Source organism: Oenanthe melanoleuca, chromosome 17, assembly GCF_029582105.1.
Source record: "Oenanthe melanoleuca isolate GR-GAL-2019-014 chromosome 17, OMel1.0, whole genome shotgun sequence".
NCBI classification, from domain to species: domain Eukaryota; kingdom Metazoa; phylum Chordata; class Aves; order Passeriformes; family Muscicapidae; genus Oenanthe; species Oenanthe melanoleuca.
The window spans coordinates 9,775,264-9,790,234 of NC_079350.1; the positions used below are offsets into that span (position 1 = coordinate 9,775,264).

Sequence of the window (14,971 nt, forward strand, 5' to 3'; positions counted from 1 at the left end):
CCTCATCCCTGGGCCAGTGTCCATCCTGCCATCCATCTCTCCCTATCTCCAAGCCCAAGTGCTCTGCCACCCACCCCTGGAGTGCTGCAAATCCTCAGTGTCATCTCTCACCTCACTTGACTTCCCTCTGCGAGGCTCATGACAGTTATGATTCATTCTGGCCATCCCTTAAAAAATTACTGCTCATTTCCCTCTCTTTTCAAGATAAAAAAGAATTACAGGGTAGAACATGAAGCCTTTGTAGCACTTGAGTTTCAAATCAGAGGGATTCAAAGGGGAGGAAGGACAGTGAGCCCTTATCTAAATTCCTCAAAGAGCTGGTAAGTGTTTCTTAAAACCAGCTGGAGCTTCCCTGCCAAGAAATCCAGAGCTGTGACCCAAGCTCAGGGCAGCCACTGTCCCCTGTCCCACCCTGAGCTCCAGCAGCACAGAGCATTCCCCTGAGCACTTACATCAGTTTTGGATTTGCAGGTCTCTTGCCTGTCCTTCAGCATCTTGTCAAGGACTCCACTCCTGCACCACACATTAAATACAGTTTTCCCATGCTGGTATCCCACTTCCTAAAAAAAAAAAAAAAAAAGCAATCAGGAGAAAAAAAGTAACTACTGCCATTAGCATGGAAACAACTGGAAAAAACAGACCTATTGCTCAGAGTTTTACTCTTTTTCTCAGAACACAGCAGAAATGATGTTGAAAAATGAAATGGGAAGGACAGAGCCCTGGATTCCTTCAGCCCTGGTTCTGGCAGCAGCACCACCAAACCTCTGCTGTTGTCTCTCCTCTGGTTTTTGATGAGGGCTCAGAGCATGGGAGACACTGGGGCTGGAATTCACTTCTCACAATCTATCCCAGCCCAGATTGGGGTGATTAAGGGGAGAAAAAGGAGCTGACAGCTCTGCCTGGCAGGGTCAGGCTGACCCAAAATAACCAGGAGAAGCTGAGCTTCAGGAACTGCCCACAGCCACACTGCTCTGGGCATTGACACCCAGAGATTCCAGCTCCTTGCAAAGTGCTGGTGCCCATTTCTATTTCCTGTAAAACCCAGGCACACAGTGATATTAAACCCCCACACTACTTCCCAGCCCCTGAGGATAAAGGAATGCCTGGATTGCCGTTCCCTTTGAGGTCAGCACAGTTCAAAGCTTCCTTGTGGACAGAAGTTATTGAGCCATGCTGCAGGGAATGAGGATCCAGGAGGTGCTGCCCCTGCAGTGTCTTGTGCCAAGTGACACTTTTGAGGAACTGCCCTTCTCTCAGGTTTTACTGCACTGACAAAATCTGCCAGGTGCCTTTACATCTCTTTAACAGCACCACATTAGAACAGAGCAGGGATGTGACAGCTCATGATCTGCTCCTGTGATGAACTACCACACCTGCCTGTCAAGCTTTTCAAATCAGCCAGGGCTCTCCAGCTGGCAAAGAACAAAGAATTATTTATCAGCAAAGTCCTAGATCCACAGGCAGACAGCAGTGTTTGCCCAGAAACCAAGAGGCACCAAATATCCCAGAGAAAATATTTACACTGGGGAAATCAGCTGGTGGTTTGGAAGAGCTGCTGTGTGTCCTAAGGAGTCTCAGATGAGAACCTGCAGGGCTGAACTGTGATCCTGTGTTTGCTAAGCCAGGAGAGATCAGTCTGCAGGTTAAAGAGCATCACAGCTCCTCCTGAGGTGCAATGGAGGTTGAGTGCAAGAGGGAGTGGTGGTTTCCCAGCCTGGGAGAGGAGCAAAGCTCTGCAGGAATATCTGGGCATGGAAGATGCCTGCATGGCTAAAACAGGCAAAGAGGGGAAGGAGACTGTAAAATCACTTTCCTGACAGGAGGCACTGAGCCAGAATCACTTCAGCTGCCCTGCCTGGGCAGGGACATGTCTGCTGTGAGCACTGGATGATGTCACAGAACAATTCCCTGCACACCTGGAGCTCTGCCCCTGCTGGGCTCTGACACAAACAAACTCAGCCAGAGCCAGTGATGTGAGGCCTGGCAGCACTGCTCTGACACTGGGGCCATTTCCTGACCCTCTGAGGGGTGCAGAGCAATTGGGGATGATGTTTATACACTGAAGTGTTCAAACATTATCAGAACCAGCTGTTTTCACCTTTCCCTCCACTTCCAGGATTCAAGGGCTCCCTGACTGACTGACGGGTGTCAGCTTGGATTCTGACTCTGGCAGAGTTTTGGGATTGTCCTTTGTAATACTGCATTTCTATTTTAATTTTCCTAGTAAAGAACTGTTATTCCTAATTCCCATCTCTTTGCCTGAGAGCCCCTGAATTTCAAAATTATAATAATTTGGAGGGAGGGGGTTTACATTCTCCATTTCAAAGAGAAGCTCCTGCCTTTCTTGGCAGACATCTGTCCTTCAAACCAGGACACCTTTCATGCTACAAGAAGCTCAGGAGGAGGGGAAAGTGAGGACAAAGCCCAGCCCACACCAGCACCAAACCCCAGGTGCCCAGAGCAGCTCAGACACCCAGGAGCTGTCACCGAGCCCAAACAGCCACGAGACAGAGCCAGGCACCCGATCCCTTCACAGGTCATTACAGAATCAAGATTGCTAACTCAATTCCTGCTGCTAATCCAATCTCCCAGCCAGGATATCATTCCACAGCATTATTGAGTGTCAATTATTCACTCTGTGCCAGCCAGCTCCTCTCTCTGCACTGCTCCAGCACTAATTAGCAGCAGCAGAGCTGTGAGGAGCAGTGCTGGGGGGTGTAAGAGCTGAAATGAGGGATGTGGGGCTTTGGGAGGCTCTTTAAAATGCTGTTTATTGTATTTAGATGACGCAGCAATTCACAGGTCGTGGGTGATGAGAGCCCAACTCACAAGTTTTTCAGCATCAGCTGTGGGTTCGTCTGAAGTTACCTTTAGTTCTGCTTACAATGCATTATATACTTTTCATTGCAGAGCATTTTAAGACATAATTAATCAATACTCTTACTATTACCTATAGCCTATTACAACTACTAACATTACCATATTCATGTTACTATTCTAATTACAAAAAGTTAGTATGTTACAGTTTAAGCTAAGTGTTGTTTTTCAAACTGAAAAAGTGAAGATTTTGAGATCTTTCTTTCTACTTCCAACATGGCATTTTTGCTTGCCTGTGAAAATCTTGCTTGGTAAAGACATCTTTTGTTTCAGGTGGATTTATCATTTGCTCTGAGTTATAAAAATCCCCTTCAACTCATTTTACTCTTTGGCTTCTTAGTTACCCACTAAGACTGGCTCAGTGTTGGGAAGGAAATAGAAAAATCTTATGAATATGAGTGCCTAGCAAGTAGTTCTGAAACCATTGATAAAATAGAGATGTTAGCATTTTTCAACATAGAGGCTGAAAACAGTCATGTGAAGGTTTGAGGCCTCTTCCTTTGTTTAGATGATACCAAATGCCACAAATACCAAAGAACCAACAGACATCCTGTCCCAAGGATGGCAGGAAAGGTCTGAAGATAAGGGTTACAGATAAGAAAGCCATAAAACATGGTCATTTAGTAGTTCCTATAGGTTGCATGCAAATATTAGGAAATTAGTATATTGTATTAGATTGGTGAATGGAAATTAGAATATTCATCATAGAAGAATAGTTATTGTATTGTAAATGGGAAATCGCTCTCGTACTCTCTTACCCCTACCCCTCTTATATTCTCTCTACTCTCCATGCTCTACACTCTCTTACACCCACGCCCTCATAATAAACCACAAACCTGAAGAACAGAAAATAGAGAGCTCCTGAGTCTGTCCAGCGACTGTTCACCCTGACCAATAAAACCGCCACAGCTCAGCAATTCTTTCCTATCAAAACTTGCTGTCATTTCTATTCATTCTCCAGACTCTACACTGAAGACCCTTCTGTTGCACACAGGTACCATGAGCCCTTTCCAGCCGGGCACTCACACAGATCTCGTCGAACTTGCCGAAGTCCAGCGTGCCGTAGCGGTCGATGGGCGGCCGGATGTACTCGCAGTAGTCGCTGCTCTTCACCATCTCCAGCTGCCGCACGCAGCACACGTACGCCAGCCGCGTCTGGATCTCGGCCATGTTCAGCACCTGCCGCGGCAGGCACGCATCAGCTCCTGCCTGAGCTCAGCTGCCACTGCCTGATCTCAGTGAGGATGGGTAAGGGCTCATTGCAGAGTTTAAAGGGGGTTTGATTGGGTACCATGCGGATGGTAATGGAATAACGGGTGGATAATGTCTTGGGCTGCAATGCAGGATGTCACCAAAAGTGTGGATTCTATCACCATCTGTTAAACCAGTGACCCTTATCTCCGTGGGAGATATCCTCTGCTAATGGGCCATTTTAAAACCAGCTGGGCAATCATCTTTATCTTTTCCACAGCCCATCCTCCCTCCAGGAGATATCTCCTGTTAATGGCCATCCCTAAATCAGCAGTTCAGACACATACGGGATAGAAAGTGAACTGATTTACTACTTTTATGGGTAAAACTAATAAATTCTGACTTTATCAGAATGTACACAGCTCCAAGAAAAGGTTTCTTTGCTCTAGGAGTTCTGCCAGGCCCTTCCACATCACTGTCCTCCCCGTGGTGTGAGGGCACTGCCCTGTTCTCTGAACAAGAACTCAAATCCAGCAGAACAGTGAACCTGGCACAGCCTTGCTCCCTGAGTAACACAGGGAATCTTCCCACTGCTCCCACTACTCCCACTGCTCTGGAAACCAGTCTGGCCCCCAGTACCTTGACTTTCTCAGCCAGGGGGTTCCACCTCTTCCAGAGCAGCCACCAGCCGGACAGGCAGTCGCCGTAGTTGGTGAGGTCGGTCTCGTCGCGGCTGCCCACGTCGATGGCGATCACCACCTTGGCCCCCATGGACCTGGCCACGTCAGCTGGGGGACAGCAGCTGTCAGAGCCCCCCTGCCCTCCCTGCTGCTGCCCCAGGGGCAGGGATAGATCTGTACAGCTCAGCTGTGTGACTGAGGCTGCACCCACCAGCAGCAGCAGCTGGGCAGGAGCGACCATCAGTGAGACCATCAGCGCCCAGCCCTGCAGGGATCCCAAAGCCAGGGGATGTGGCACTTGGGGACACAGGTTAGTGCTGGGGAAGGGCTGGCCTCAGTCTCAGAGGGATCTTCAGCCTGAACAGTTCTGTGATTCCATGTGAACTCTGCAGCAGCTCTGCCCACACCATTCCTGCTCAGGGAGGCTCCAAAGGGACAGAGGGATCCCAAACCCTGCACCAGCCAAGCCCTGAGTGACCCCAGGGTGAGCCCCCACTGCTGCAGGACATCACTGCCAGGGGATGTTTTGCCCCAGATCAATGGGATGACCTGACCCTCCCTGAGGTCCCCAGTAGCCCTAAGAAGCAGCAGGGGACAGGGGACACAGCACCAGGGCAGTGACACCACACTGGGTATAATGGGATGGAGCACATCAAACCCACATTAATTCTAAAAAAAAGACCTGGGGCACCTGCAGAGAGAACAAATGTGCCTTAGAGAGAGGAGGCAGCAGTGCCAGTGCTGCAGGGAGAGGGTGACAATGGGAGCAGCAGGACAGGGACCTGCCAGAGAGGAGAGGCTGGATGGCAGCCTGAGAACAGCTCTGGGATCCAAGAGAAAGATTCACATCTGAAAGTGGGAGAGAAATGAGGCAACACTTCCTACTTGAAGGTCAGTGAAAGGACGAGCTGCACTCTCTGGATACGGGTGAGGACTGAGGGAAGCGCCAGGGGAGGGAAGAGAAGGACATGAACCTCACAGAATGAATTTATATTTCTTTCACACCCCCAGAGTCCGAGATAGTTGCAGTTTCCAGAATAGTTTTGCGTAGGAAAACCACAGCTCTGAAGAGCCAACTTAGAGGCTTTATTTAGACACTTCTTTAAATCAGATCTGTTCTGTAACTTGGTTTTATATTCCTGGGCTCGTTCAGTCTATTGTGCTTCCCACCCAGTGTCACCTGTGTCTGCCCTTTGCCCTCTCCAGCTGTGGAGATGCAGGAGCTGCTCTGGTTTGCAATTCCCAATTTCTGCTTACAAGCACAGAGAATGCCAGATTTGGGGGATCTATTTTGTGCTATTTCTGTTCCTGGGTTTTAGGTAAACACAGCCCTGACAGAAAGATGAAGTCAGGGTGTGAGAGAAGATGTAAATGACTCAGGTTGCTCAGGTGGGGAGTCTCTGCCTGAGGTTCCTCCCTCTTGACCTGAGCACAGTCACGAACTGCAGTGACCCTGCAGGGCTCTGCTGCCTCCCTGAGCCACCCACCCTGTGCCTGCAGTGAGACCTGACACAAAGCACACCCCAAACACGGCCAGCTCACACCCCTGCACCCTGCTGGGGGTTCAGACCTCATCCCACACCCCACACCCCTCCTTCCATGGCCCCATGACTCCCCCACTACCACATGCTCCAGGTGACACCAGCCTGAGCAGCAAATGCTGCTGATCTCTCAGAATGGTTTTTAATTAACTGACTGAAGAGAAACTCCAAGGTAGATTGTATGTCTGTGGTTTGATTCCTCCTCTCTCTGCAGCAAGCACTAAAATAATTCAGACTTAGCTGGGAGTTGTATATCCAGAATACTGGAAATACTTCCTAGAAAAGAGTGTTAATAAAGACAAAATAAAGGGAATATGCAGGAAACTGAGAGCAATGAGGTTAAAGGTGTCCCTGAGATTTCTCTGTGCTTTATGGAAAAACCAAGGGGCCCAGTGTTTGCAGGCTGTTTGATGGGCAGTTCTGGGAACTCCCCCCCCAGGAGCTGTGCTCCTACCTGGCAGGTTGTTGATGTAGCCCCCATCCATGAGGAGATGGCCATCCTTGGGGTCACACAGGGGGGGCATGTACCCCGAGAGGGACATGCTGGCACGGACGTACCTCCACAGGGAGCCTGCAGGGAGGGCAGCATCAGCCTCATTAACCACAGCATTAATTATTGCCACACAGGGGGGGCTGCTGCCTCATTAAGGCAATCAAGAGTTAGAGAGAGGCTTTCCTCAGAACACTGTGAGTGAGTTATTAAAACAGTTTATTATTTTCTGTTGCATTTTAAGGCTGTAAGGATAATGCAACACAGTTCCTCGTGTAATGGAGAAGCAAGAGAGAAGAGAGATTTATTTTAAGAAACACTACACATCTATAAAGGGTAGTTTGTGCAAAACAAAATAGAAGACAACACCTCTCTCAAAACATACTTTTGCAAAACATCATGTCTCTCAGGCACCCTGCATGTGAATAATCACTATTATAACTCCTTGACCTTGGAAAGGCCTGAGAAAGGCAAGGCCTCAAGGCTGCTTTTCCCCTGGTTCCCAGAAGTATCCAATGACAATTTTCTGTATCATAATCCTGGCTAGGATGAAACAAAGACTATGCAGACATCAGGCAACAGCCCCAGAACTCAGGGTTTGAAGCCCATTCCTCATATTTATATTGCTTTCTGTGAGATCTCAGCATGTTCCTACTGCAGGGAGCAGCAGGGCTGAGGAGGGAAGGAAAAGATTTCTCCTGAGGGCAGAGGGATTGACAGAACAAGTGCAGCTGAAGTCACTGTGTTCTGCAGAGATCCACAAACTCCTGAATTCTAGCAGGACCTGAACCTCAAAAACACAAGCTGTAGAAACAAAAAAAAATTCTGTTTTCCCTCCTCTGCAACAAGCAAATATTTTCTCTTGTAAAACCACTGCAAATGCCTGGTGGGGATCATTGCCTTCTCTTGGGCCATTTCTGATGGTGCTGTAAGGAAGTTATAATCCTTTAAGCTGCTAGAAACAAAGTTTAGTCAAGTAGAAATTGATTTGCCTTGTTTCCTGTAAAACATTCTGCTTTAAGGCTCTTACACACTGATTTTTCTCTTAACATTTGCATCAACCAAATTGGGAAGACACTGCATTTCCACAGGCCAAGAGGCTTGTCAGAGAAGTGAATCTTTAAACTAGCAGGAATAAGTGAGCCTTGCAGTGTTAACTCACTGCTCAGTAATTAACTGCTTGGTGCTTCTAACAGCAACTCTTCCCAGCAAATTCCCTGGGAATTGATTTTTTTGGTGTTTTCTTTTAAAAACAGATAACAGCTCTGTTTCTAATGACAACCCCAGCACTCCTGCTGTTAGCACAGGTTAATACTGGCACATTTGGGGGTTATTATAAATAGTTTCAGTGGAACTTCCACCCAAGGAACTGCTGACGTGTGTTACACCTCACAGCCCAAACCAAGATGGGAAATGGCAGCAGCTGGGAACTTAATTTATCTCCATTCAGTGGAGACATCCATTACCATTCTCCAGCTGATTCCTACCCCTACATTAAACTTCCATGGGGACAAGCAGGTGGCTGGAGTGAGTTTCCTGACCTCAACTGGCTTAACCTGCTGTGGAATGGGAATACAAAACCTCTGAGGAGGGTTAATCCTTTTTCTGCTTGTTTTAGCTGCTCTGATCAAAGCCCAGAGTCCTTCAGCAGCTCCATAACCTCCCCTGGAATGGCAGGAATGGACAGAGTGACCTGTGCCAGCCCCAAGGACAAACATCAGAGATGTGGCAGCAAAGGCTGCAGCTCCCCCCAGGAATATCTGGGGCACCTGGAGGCCTCCCCTGCAGGATGAGCCACTGCCCTGCTACCCCAGACTGACAAAGGGCAAAGGCAGGGACACATCCCAGGCACCTCAGATCCTCCTCCCCTCTTCACTCAGTGAGAAACAGAAAGGACTGACCACAAATGAGAGCCTCACCCAGCCCCTGCTTCAGGCAGAGTCTGGTCTGGGGGAAGACAGCTTCACTTGGGGGAATTTGAATTGTCAAAGGTTTCAGTTGCTTGAAGTCTGATTTATGGCTAAAATACCTGCACTTCACTTTAAGGATACAGAGAGGTGCCAATGGACCCATTTTCTCCTCAAACAGTGAATGCAGAATCTCACATAATTCCTCCCCAGCAGCCCTGCCCCTTGTTAGCTGTGTACAACCACAGTCTGGTGCTCAGCAAGTAACAGAGAAGGGAGAAACAAAAGGAAGGACACATTTAAAGGTAAGAGAGACCCCAAGAACCAGGGGTGACCCCCATGGCCACACTCACCATCCCTGTGCACCCTCATGGCCGAGGCAGTGATGTCAGTGGTGATGGTGAAGTAAGGAATCCACAGATCCTGCAACACAGGAGTCCCAGATTTACTAAACCTGTGACCTTGCACTTGATCACACCTGTGCCTGCAACACAGCAGAACACCCTCTGGGCCTTACCAGACAGAGCTAGACACACACCTGAATGGATGGAGGGAAAACGCTCAGTCCTGCATTTAAGTTCCTAAATTTGTCTCTCATGTAAACAATTAATTCAGAACCAAGGCAGACAAAACTCCTCATTTCCTTTTTGCAGCAGCAAGAGCCCCTTGTTCCAGCAGAGAGTGCAGAGGCAGCACAGAGAGCTCCTCACACAAACCAGAGTCACCTCAGCAGGGTTTTATTTTAATTTCAGGTGAAGGTGGGATCTGATCACTCCCATCCCAAGGGATCCTGAGGCTGTTCAGTGCTGGAGGACATGAAGAACAGGATCCATGGCCTCTTGACTGAACAATGGTCAATTTGTAGCTGCTGGTGATGGAGCCAGGGCTCATAACTTCAGCAGGAAATGCAGACCCAACATTTTCTGGAATCAAAGAGGACAACACCAAACTCTGGAGCAATGGCTACAGGAACAAAGGACCCTGCAAGGTAGATCTCCAAGAAGATTCTGGAGGTTGCCTGAGATCCTGAGGGTAGCACAACAGTGGGGGTGTGGAACAGGAGGAGGGTGAGACAAAAAGAATGGCTGAGCCAAGAGCTTTGAGAGTTCACTCCATGGGCCAGAACAAAGCCCTGTTCCTGGCAGGGGAAGTTCTCCCCCTGGCTTCAGCTGTGTCTCACCTCCCACCAGCTGGAAAAAGCAAAGGGCAAGGTGACCTCCCAAGTGTGCAGGCTCTGCTGGACACAGGACAGTTTTGGAAAGTTTCCATGGTGCCTGGTGAAATGGTAGCTGCCAAGGGGAAGCAGGAGGACTTGTCTGAGTAAACTGACCTTGTGCCCAGGGAACAGCTGATGCTGCTCTGTCAGTCAGAAAACTTGAATCAAGGCTGGAGAGGAAATCCTGCTCTCCCAGGCAGCCTTTGTTCACTGGACACAGTGTCTGAGCCTTCTCCAGCACAGCTTTAAAGGGCCTTAACCTCAGACCAAACTCAGCTTTGGACTCCAGGACCACTGACTGGAGCTAGAAGCTCTCCCTCACTGGGCAAGCTGCAACTCCTGATGTGATTTCTGTGCTGTTCACCCTGAAATTGTGCCCTGCTAAGAAGCAGGGGTTTTTCTGCTGAGTTTAATCTCTTCAGCAGCTCTGCAAAGCCTAAGAGAGCTCCCAGGCACTGCACCAGTATCACAACCCCAGTGTAAATGCCAGAGGAAAGTGGATGAATAAAGTGTGATTACAAGAGAATTAGGGTGCCTATCCATGCTGAAGATATTCTGGGAATTGCAGTTCTCAGTGCATCAACCACATACTAACAAAAATGGGGGAATGGGAGAAGAAGCCTCTCTGACACCTCCTTTCATGCTCCTGCAAACACAAAGAAACCAACCTGAGCCCTCCCACACAGTAACATCTCACTGCTCAGGGATTGTTCCACTGGTTTTGGAACAGAGCATCATTCAAGTCTGAAACAGGACTTAATAAAAGTCTTGTCTGATTCCTCACACCTGAACTCCCAGCTGAGATGATTTACAAGGGCATTTTGGCACGGGGGAAAGAATTCTGGAACGGAGAATAAAAATTCCAGAGACTGATGTTCTGACAGAAGGATGGGGAATTCCAGAGAAAACAGCTCTAATTTCTTGAGAAATTTCCTTCAAGCCCCCTGGGCTGGCTTGTGTGTCCAAGGCCCCAGGCAGGGCTGGGCTGTGCTCCCCATGGTCTCCCATGGATGATCCCAGCTTGGGAAGTGCCTGGGGCTGGAAGCAGTGACGGGTTTTTGTCACCTGAGCCCCCACACTGCTGGGAATCAGGAGACACCCACATTACAAGGGCTGGCAGAGAGCAAATGGAGAAAATGGAAACCTCCCTTTCAGTGTCAGAAATACCAGCTCAGTGTAAGCTCCTGCTCCTGCCTCCCACGGGGGAGAGGGGTAAGCACTCGTGTGGGAAGCACAGGGGTGTCACCTCACTGCCACACCTCACAAAAGGAGGATCTGGCCCAGAGCTTCTCAATTTCAAACTTTTCTAGAATGTGTTGGGTTGATGTGACCAGAAATGTGAATTCTGTCCCCATCTGTTAACCCAGCTGGGGCAGTGCCCCTGATCTCCTGACACACATTATCTGCTCATGGGCCATCTTTAAACCAGCTGGGCAATCATCTTTATCTTCCCACAGCCCATCCTCCCTCCAGGAGATATCTCCTGTTCATGGCCAGTGAGTCCCAGGGCATGACTGATAAAATTCCATCATCCCATGGGAGATGCTCCAGCCAGGGGAGGAGCCAAGCCTTTCCTACCCAGATAAAAACTGAGATTTGGGACACCAAGGAACCTTCTTTCCACTGGATTCCAGAGGAAAACCAGACCTTTCCACATCATCCCTGGAGCTTCAGAGGAAACTGCACCTTCTCCAGGAGCACTGCTCCAGCTGAACCACATCTGCCCCTGCAGGAGGATGCAGCCACCATTGAATGGGACTGTGCCAACACCCTGACTGACTGACGGGTGTCAGCTTGGATTCTGACTCTGGCAGGGTTGGGATTGTTCTTTGTAATACTGCATTTCTATTTTAATTTTCCTAGTAAAGAACTGTTATTCCTAATTCCCATCTCTTTGCCTGAGAGCCCCTTAATTTCAAAATGATAATAATTTGGAGGGAGGGGGTTTACATTCTCCATTTCAAAGAGAAACTTCTGCCTTTATTGGCAGACACCTGTCCTTAAACCAGGACAGAGCCATGAGGATCAGTCCCTTGGGCAGGATGTTCCCAGGTTTTCCTGGGATCACTGCACATCCTCCCAGGAAGCAGCAGCTGTGGCCAAGCACAACCCAAACACAACCTCTGCCTATAAGGATGTAATTCATTTTTATTGATAGGAATTTCCAGGTAGAAATCATTGCTACCCAGCCAGGGAGAAAAGATGGATGTTTGCAGTTTGGAGGCTCTAAATGCTTTGGGAAAATACTTTTTAAATGTTCCTGGCTCAGCTCCTGTTACTTTCTCAGTCTCCCTTCACCCTGGGCAGTTCCAGGACTGGTTATCCCACACATTGCAATGAAGGAGTAACTCCCTCTTTCCTGGCTGAGCTACACAACATTTTTCCTTATTTATCTGAGGGAATTCTTCCCACATGAGGAAACCCTGGGCATGCACTGAGGGGCTCTGATGGTCAGCACACAGAGGTGCTGCTGCTGGATGCCTCAGGACTGGATTTCTCCTGCACAAAACCTTCCTGTGGCTGCAAGGGAAGATCAGAATATGCAACTACAGCTGTTGAAATTCCTAAGGAAGGAATCTGCTGCATCTTAGAAAGGAAGTACAGTGAAATGCTGGAATCCAAAGCAGGGAGAGACAGAAACAGCCTCAAGCTGCACCAGGGGAGGTTTAGGCTGGATACAGGAAAAATTTCTTCATGGGAAGGGTGCTCAGGCATTGGAGCAGGGAAGGGATGGGGTCAAAGCTGTGTGGATGTGGCTCCTGGGGACAGGGGTCAGTGCTGGCCTTGTCACTGCTGGGGGAAGTGCTGGACTCAGGGATCTGAGCCTTTTCCAACCCTGATGATTCCAGGATTCTCTAAAACCTGCTTGTCTCCAGCTCCATCCCCTCTGCACAGCAAACTGCTATTTTAAGCCACATGATGATTAATCACTTGCTTTCATACTTGCATTTAGGTAGGGAATGTTTTGGATTATTTTTACCAAATATATTTAAAGTATATACAGTGTTAATTTGCTACATGATCTTTCATCACAAGGATGCAAACACAGGAATAATTTGGTTAAAATTGCAAATCAGGTGAAATTCCAAGGCTACCCAAACACTCTCTGAGCTGGGTAATGTGGGAAGACAAACACTGATAATGTGCTTTACAATCTGCTGCTGCTGAGGGACAGGGAGAGGTGGAATCCAAAGTGGCTCTGGGCTCAGGTGGATCACACAACACCCAGCAACTACAAAAAGGTCACCAAGTGCAAGCCAGGACACAAAGGACTCTGCCATTACTGCAGTTTTCAGTAGGCTGCTCAGAAAAACTCATTCCAGCTTCAAAACTAAAATTCAAAAAGTCAAATCCATTGCAAGCCAATTCAAGCCCTTCTCTGGTGTGCCCTGAGGGTCTCTGAGACCTGATTTGCAGAAAAATAATGATGAAGCAGTCTAAGCTGTTCTTCTTCAGTGTCACAATTTCCAGTTCTCTCAGACAATGAGATCCCTTTGTCAAACTGAAATAACTACAAATAATCCACAGTTTGTATTTTCTAAATGCAGCAAAAAGAACAGGCTCCTTCCTGCACTCCTGGACCCCCACATTCACAGTTTTCAGCCACCCAACTGCTCCAGATTTCCACATTAACATGGCAAAAAGCTATTTCTGCTCCACCAGAACACAGGGACTTGATTTCCTACCCATAGCACCCAATAAACAACCTACCTCTATCTGCTTGTCTTTGAAGATGTTGTTGATGCTGTTGTTAAAAGCTGCTCCAGAAAACATTGAGGTTATTGGGTATGTCAAGTCTAGAATAGTCCTAAACACCGAGTTCATGACCTAAAAAAAAAAAAAAAGGCATTTCAAAGGTAAATACAGAATCAGAGGAATATGTGCAATTCCAGAGACAGCACATTCCAGAGTTCAGAGCTGACATGCTGGAAGCATCACAAGTGAGAAAGTGCTGAGGGGACAGAAATACAGCTGCAAAATCTACAACCAGGAGCTCCTGGTGTGGTGAATTTACATTTCAGAGCAGAGCAAGCCCTGCAATAAAGCTCTGCAAGAAGGATCATTGCTTCCCCTGTGCCCCAAAAGTGCCCCAGAGCAGCTGACATGGATGGGGCAGCTCCATCCCTTGCATTTTTTAAATTAAAAAGAGATGTTCTGAGTTGTCTTCCTCTGCACTATCCTTCCCACAGCACCTGTGTGGCTCAGTGGTGTGAGAAGGAAACCATAAATCCATGGCACAGGAATTACTTCATCTCTTCTCATTTGGGGATCACATCTCATTTTTCTCCCAGATTTAAAGCTTTTCTCTGCCTCAGTGGAAGCACTTAGAAAATCAGCCTGGGATTCTCTGGGACTCCAAGAGGGTTCAGTCAAGCACATGTAATAGAGCTTTGAACACTTTCTATGGAGCAGGGTCCATTATTTGTCATTTCCAAAGTTACTGGGATGTGTTATGGACCCATTTAACTGCTACAAACTCTCAGCACCAGCAAGGAAAACCAAACCACATCAGGTTTCCTAAAGCACTGCAGGGTCCCTGCAAACCAACCCTTCTAACACATGGAGTTAACTTTCATGGATTCCTTTTTCTCCATTTCAACAGCATTATTACACCTGTGTACTGACCTACAAGAGAAAGTGATGAAAATCCCTGAACTTTTTTGGCATTATGGCCATAACCAGGCTATTGCTGCCAAATCCTAATAAATATTAACAAAATTCAATGTTTAATATATTACACCATAGTCAAATATAAAAGATGACCATCAAACCCAATAAATTCCTTTAAAACAAAATAGGGTTTCACTATTTTATAGGTGAAATGGATGAAATATTTCCATGAGATGAAATATTTTTTCTCTCTACATGTTCTCTGTAATTTACCAAACATCTTCTCAGAGATCAGGGCATCCTTTCCAGGCAGACACATGGAACAGCCTCAAAGCTGCCAGCTGTTAAAGCAGCTGTGAGCAACATCTGGCCCTGGCTTTACTTTGGCAGTGATTTAACCAGCAGCAGGATCAGCCTTTGTCATGCCCAGCTGCCTTCACATTTCTACCAGGGATGTG

At 47.7% G+C, this 14,971-nt stretch overlaps 1 protein-coding gene across 3 annotated transcripts in view; it reads right to left on the reverse strand.

Moving 5' to 3' along the window:
- Nucleotides 1–14,971, reverse strand: part of PNPLA7 (patatin like phospholipase domain containing 7) — a 123,437-nt gene that overhangs the window by 8,891 nt on the left and 99,575 nt on the right. For all 3 annotated transcript variants that reach the window (XM_056504961.1, XM_056504960.1, XM_056504962.1), the window contains exons 28-33: nt 13,614–13,730; nt 9,040–9,109; nt 6,744–6,860; nt 4,708–4,856; nt 3,904–4,056; nt 453–560 (exon numbers count right to left, since the gene is read on the reverse strand). In XM_056504961.1, the coding sequence (XP_056360936.1) occupies nt 453–560; nt 3,904–4,056; nt 4,708–4,856; nt 6,744–6,860; nt 9,040–9,109; nt 13,614–13,730 (714 nt within the window). The remainder of the gene's footprint in view (nt 1–452; nt 561–3,903; nt 4,057–4,707; nt 4,857–6,743; nt 6,861–9,039; nt 9,110–13,613; nt 13,731–14,971) is intronic.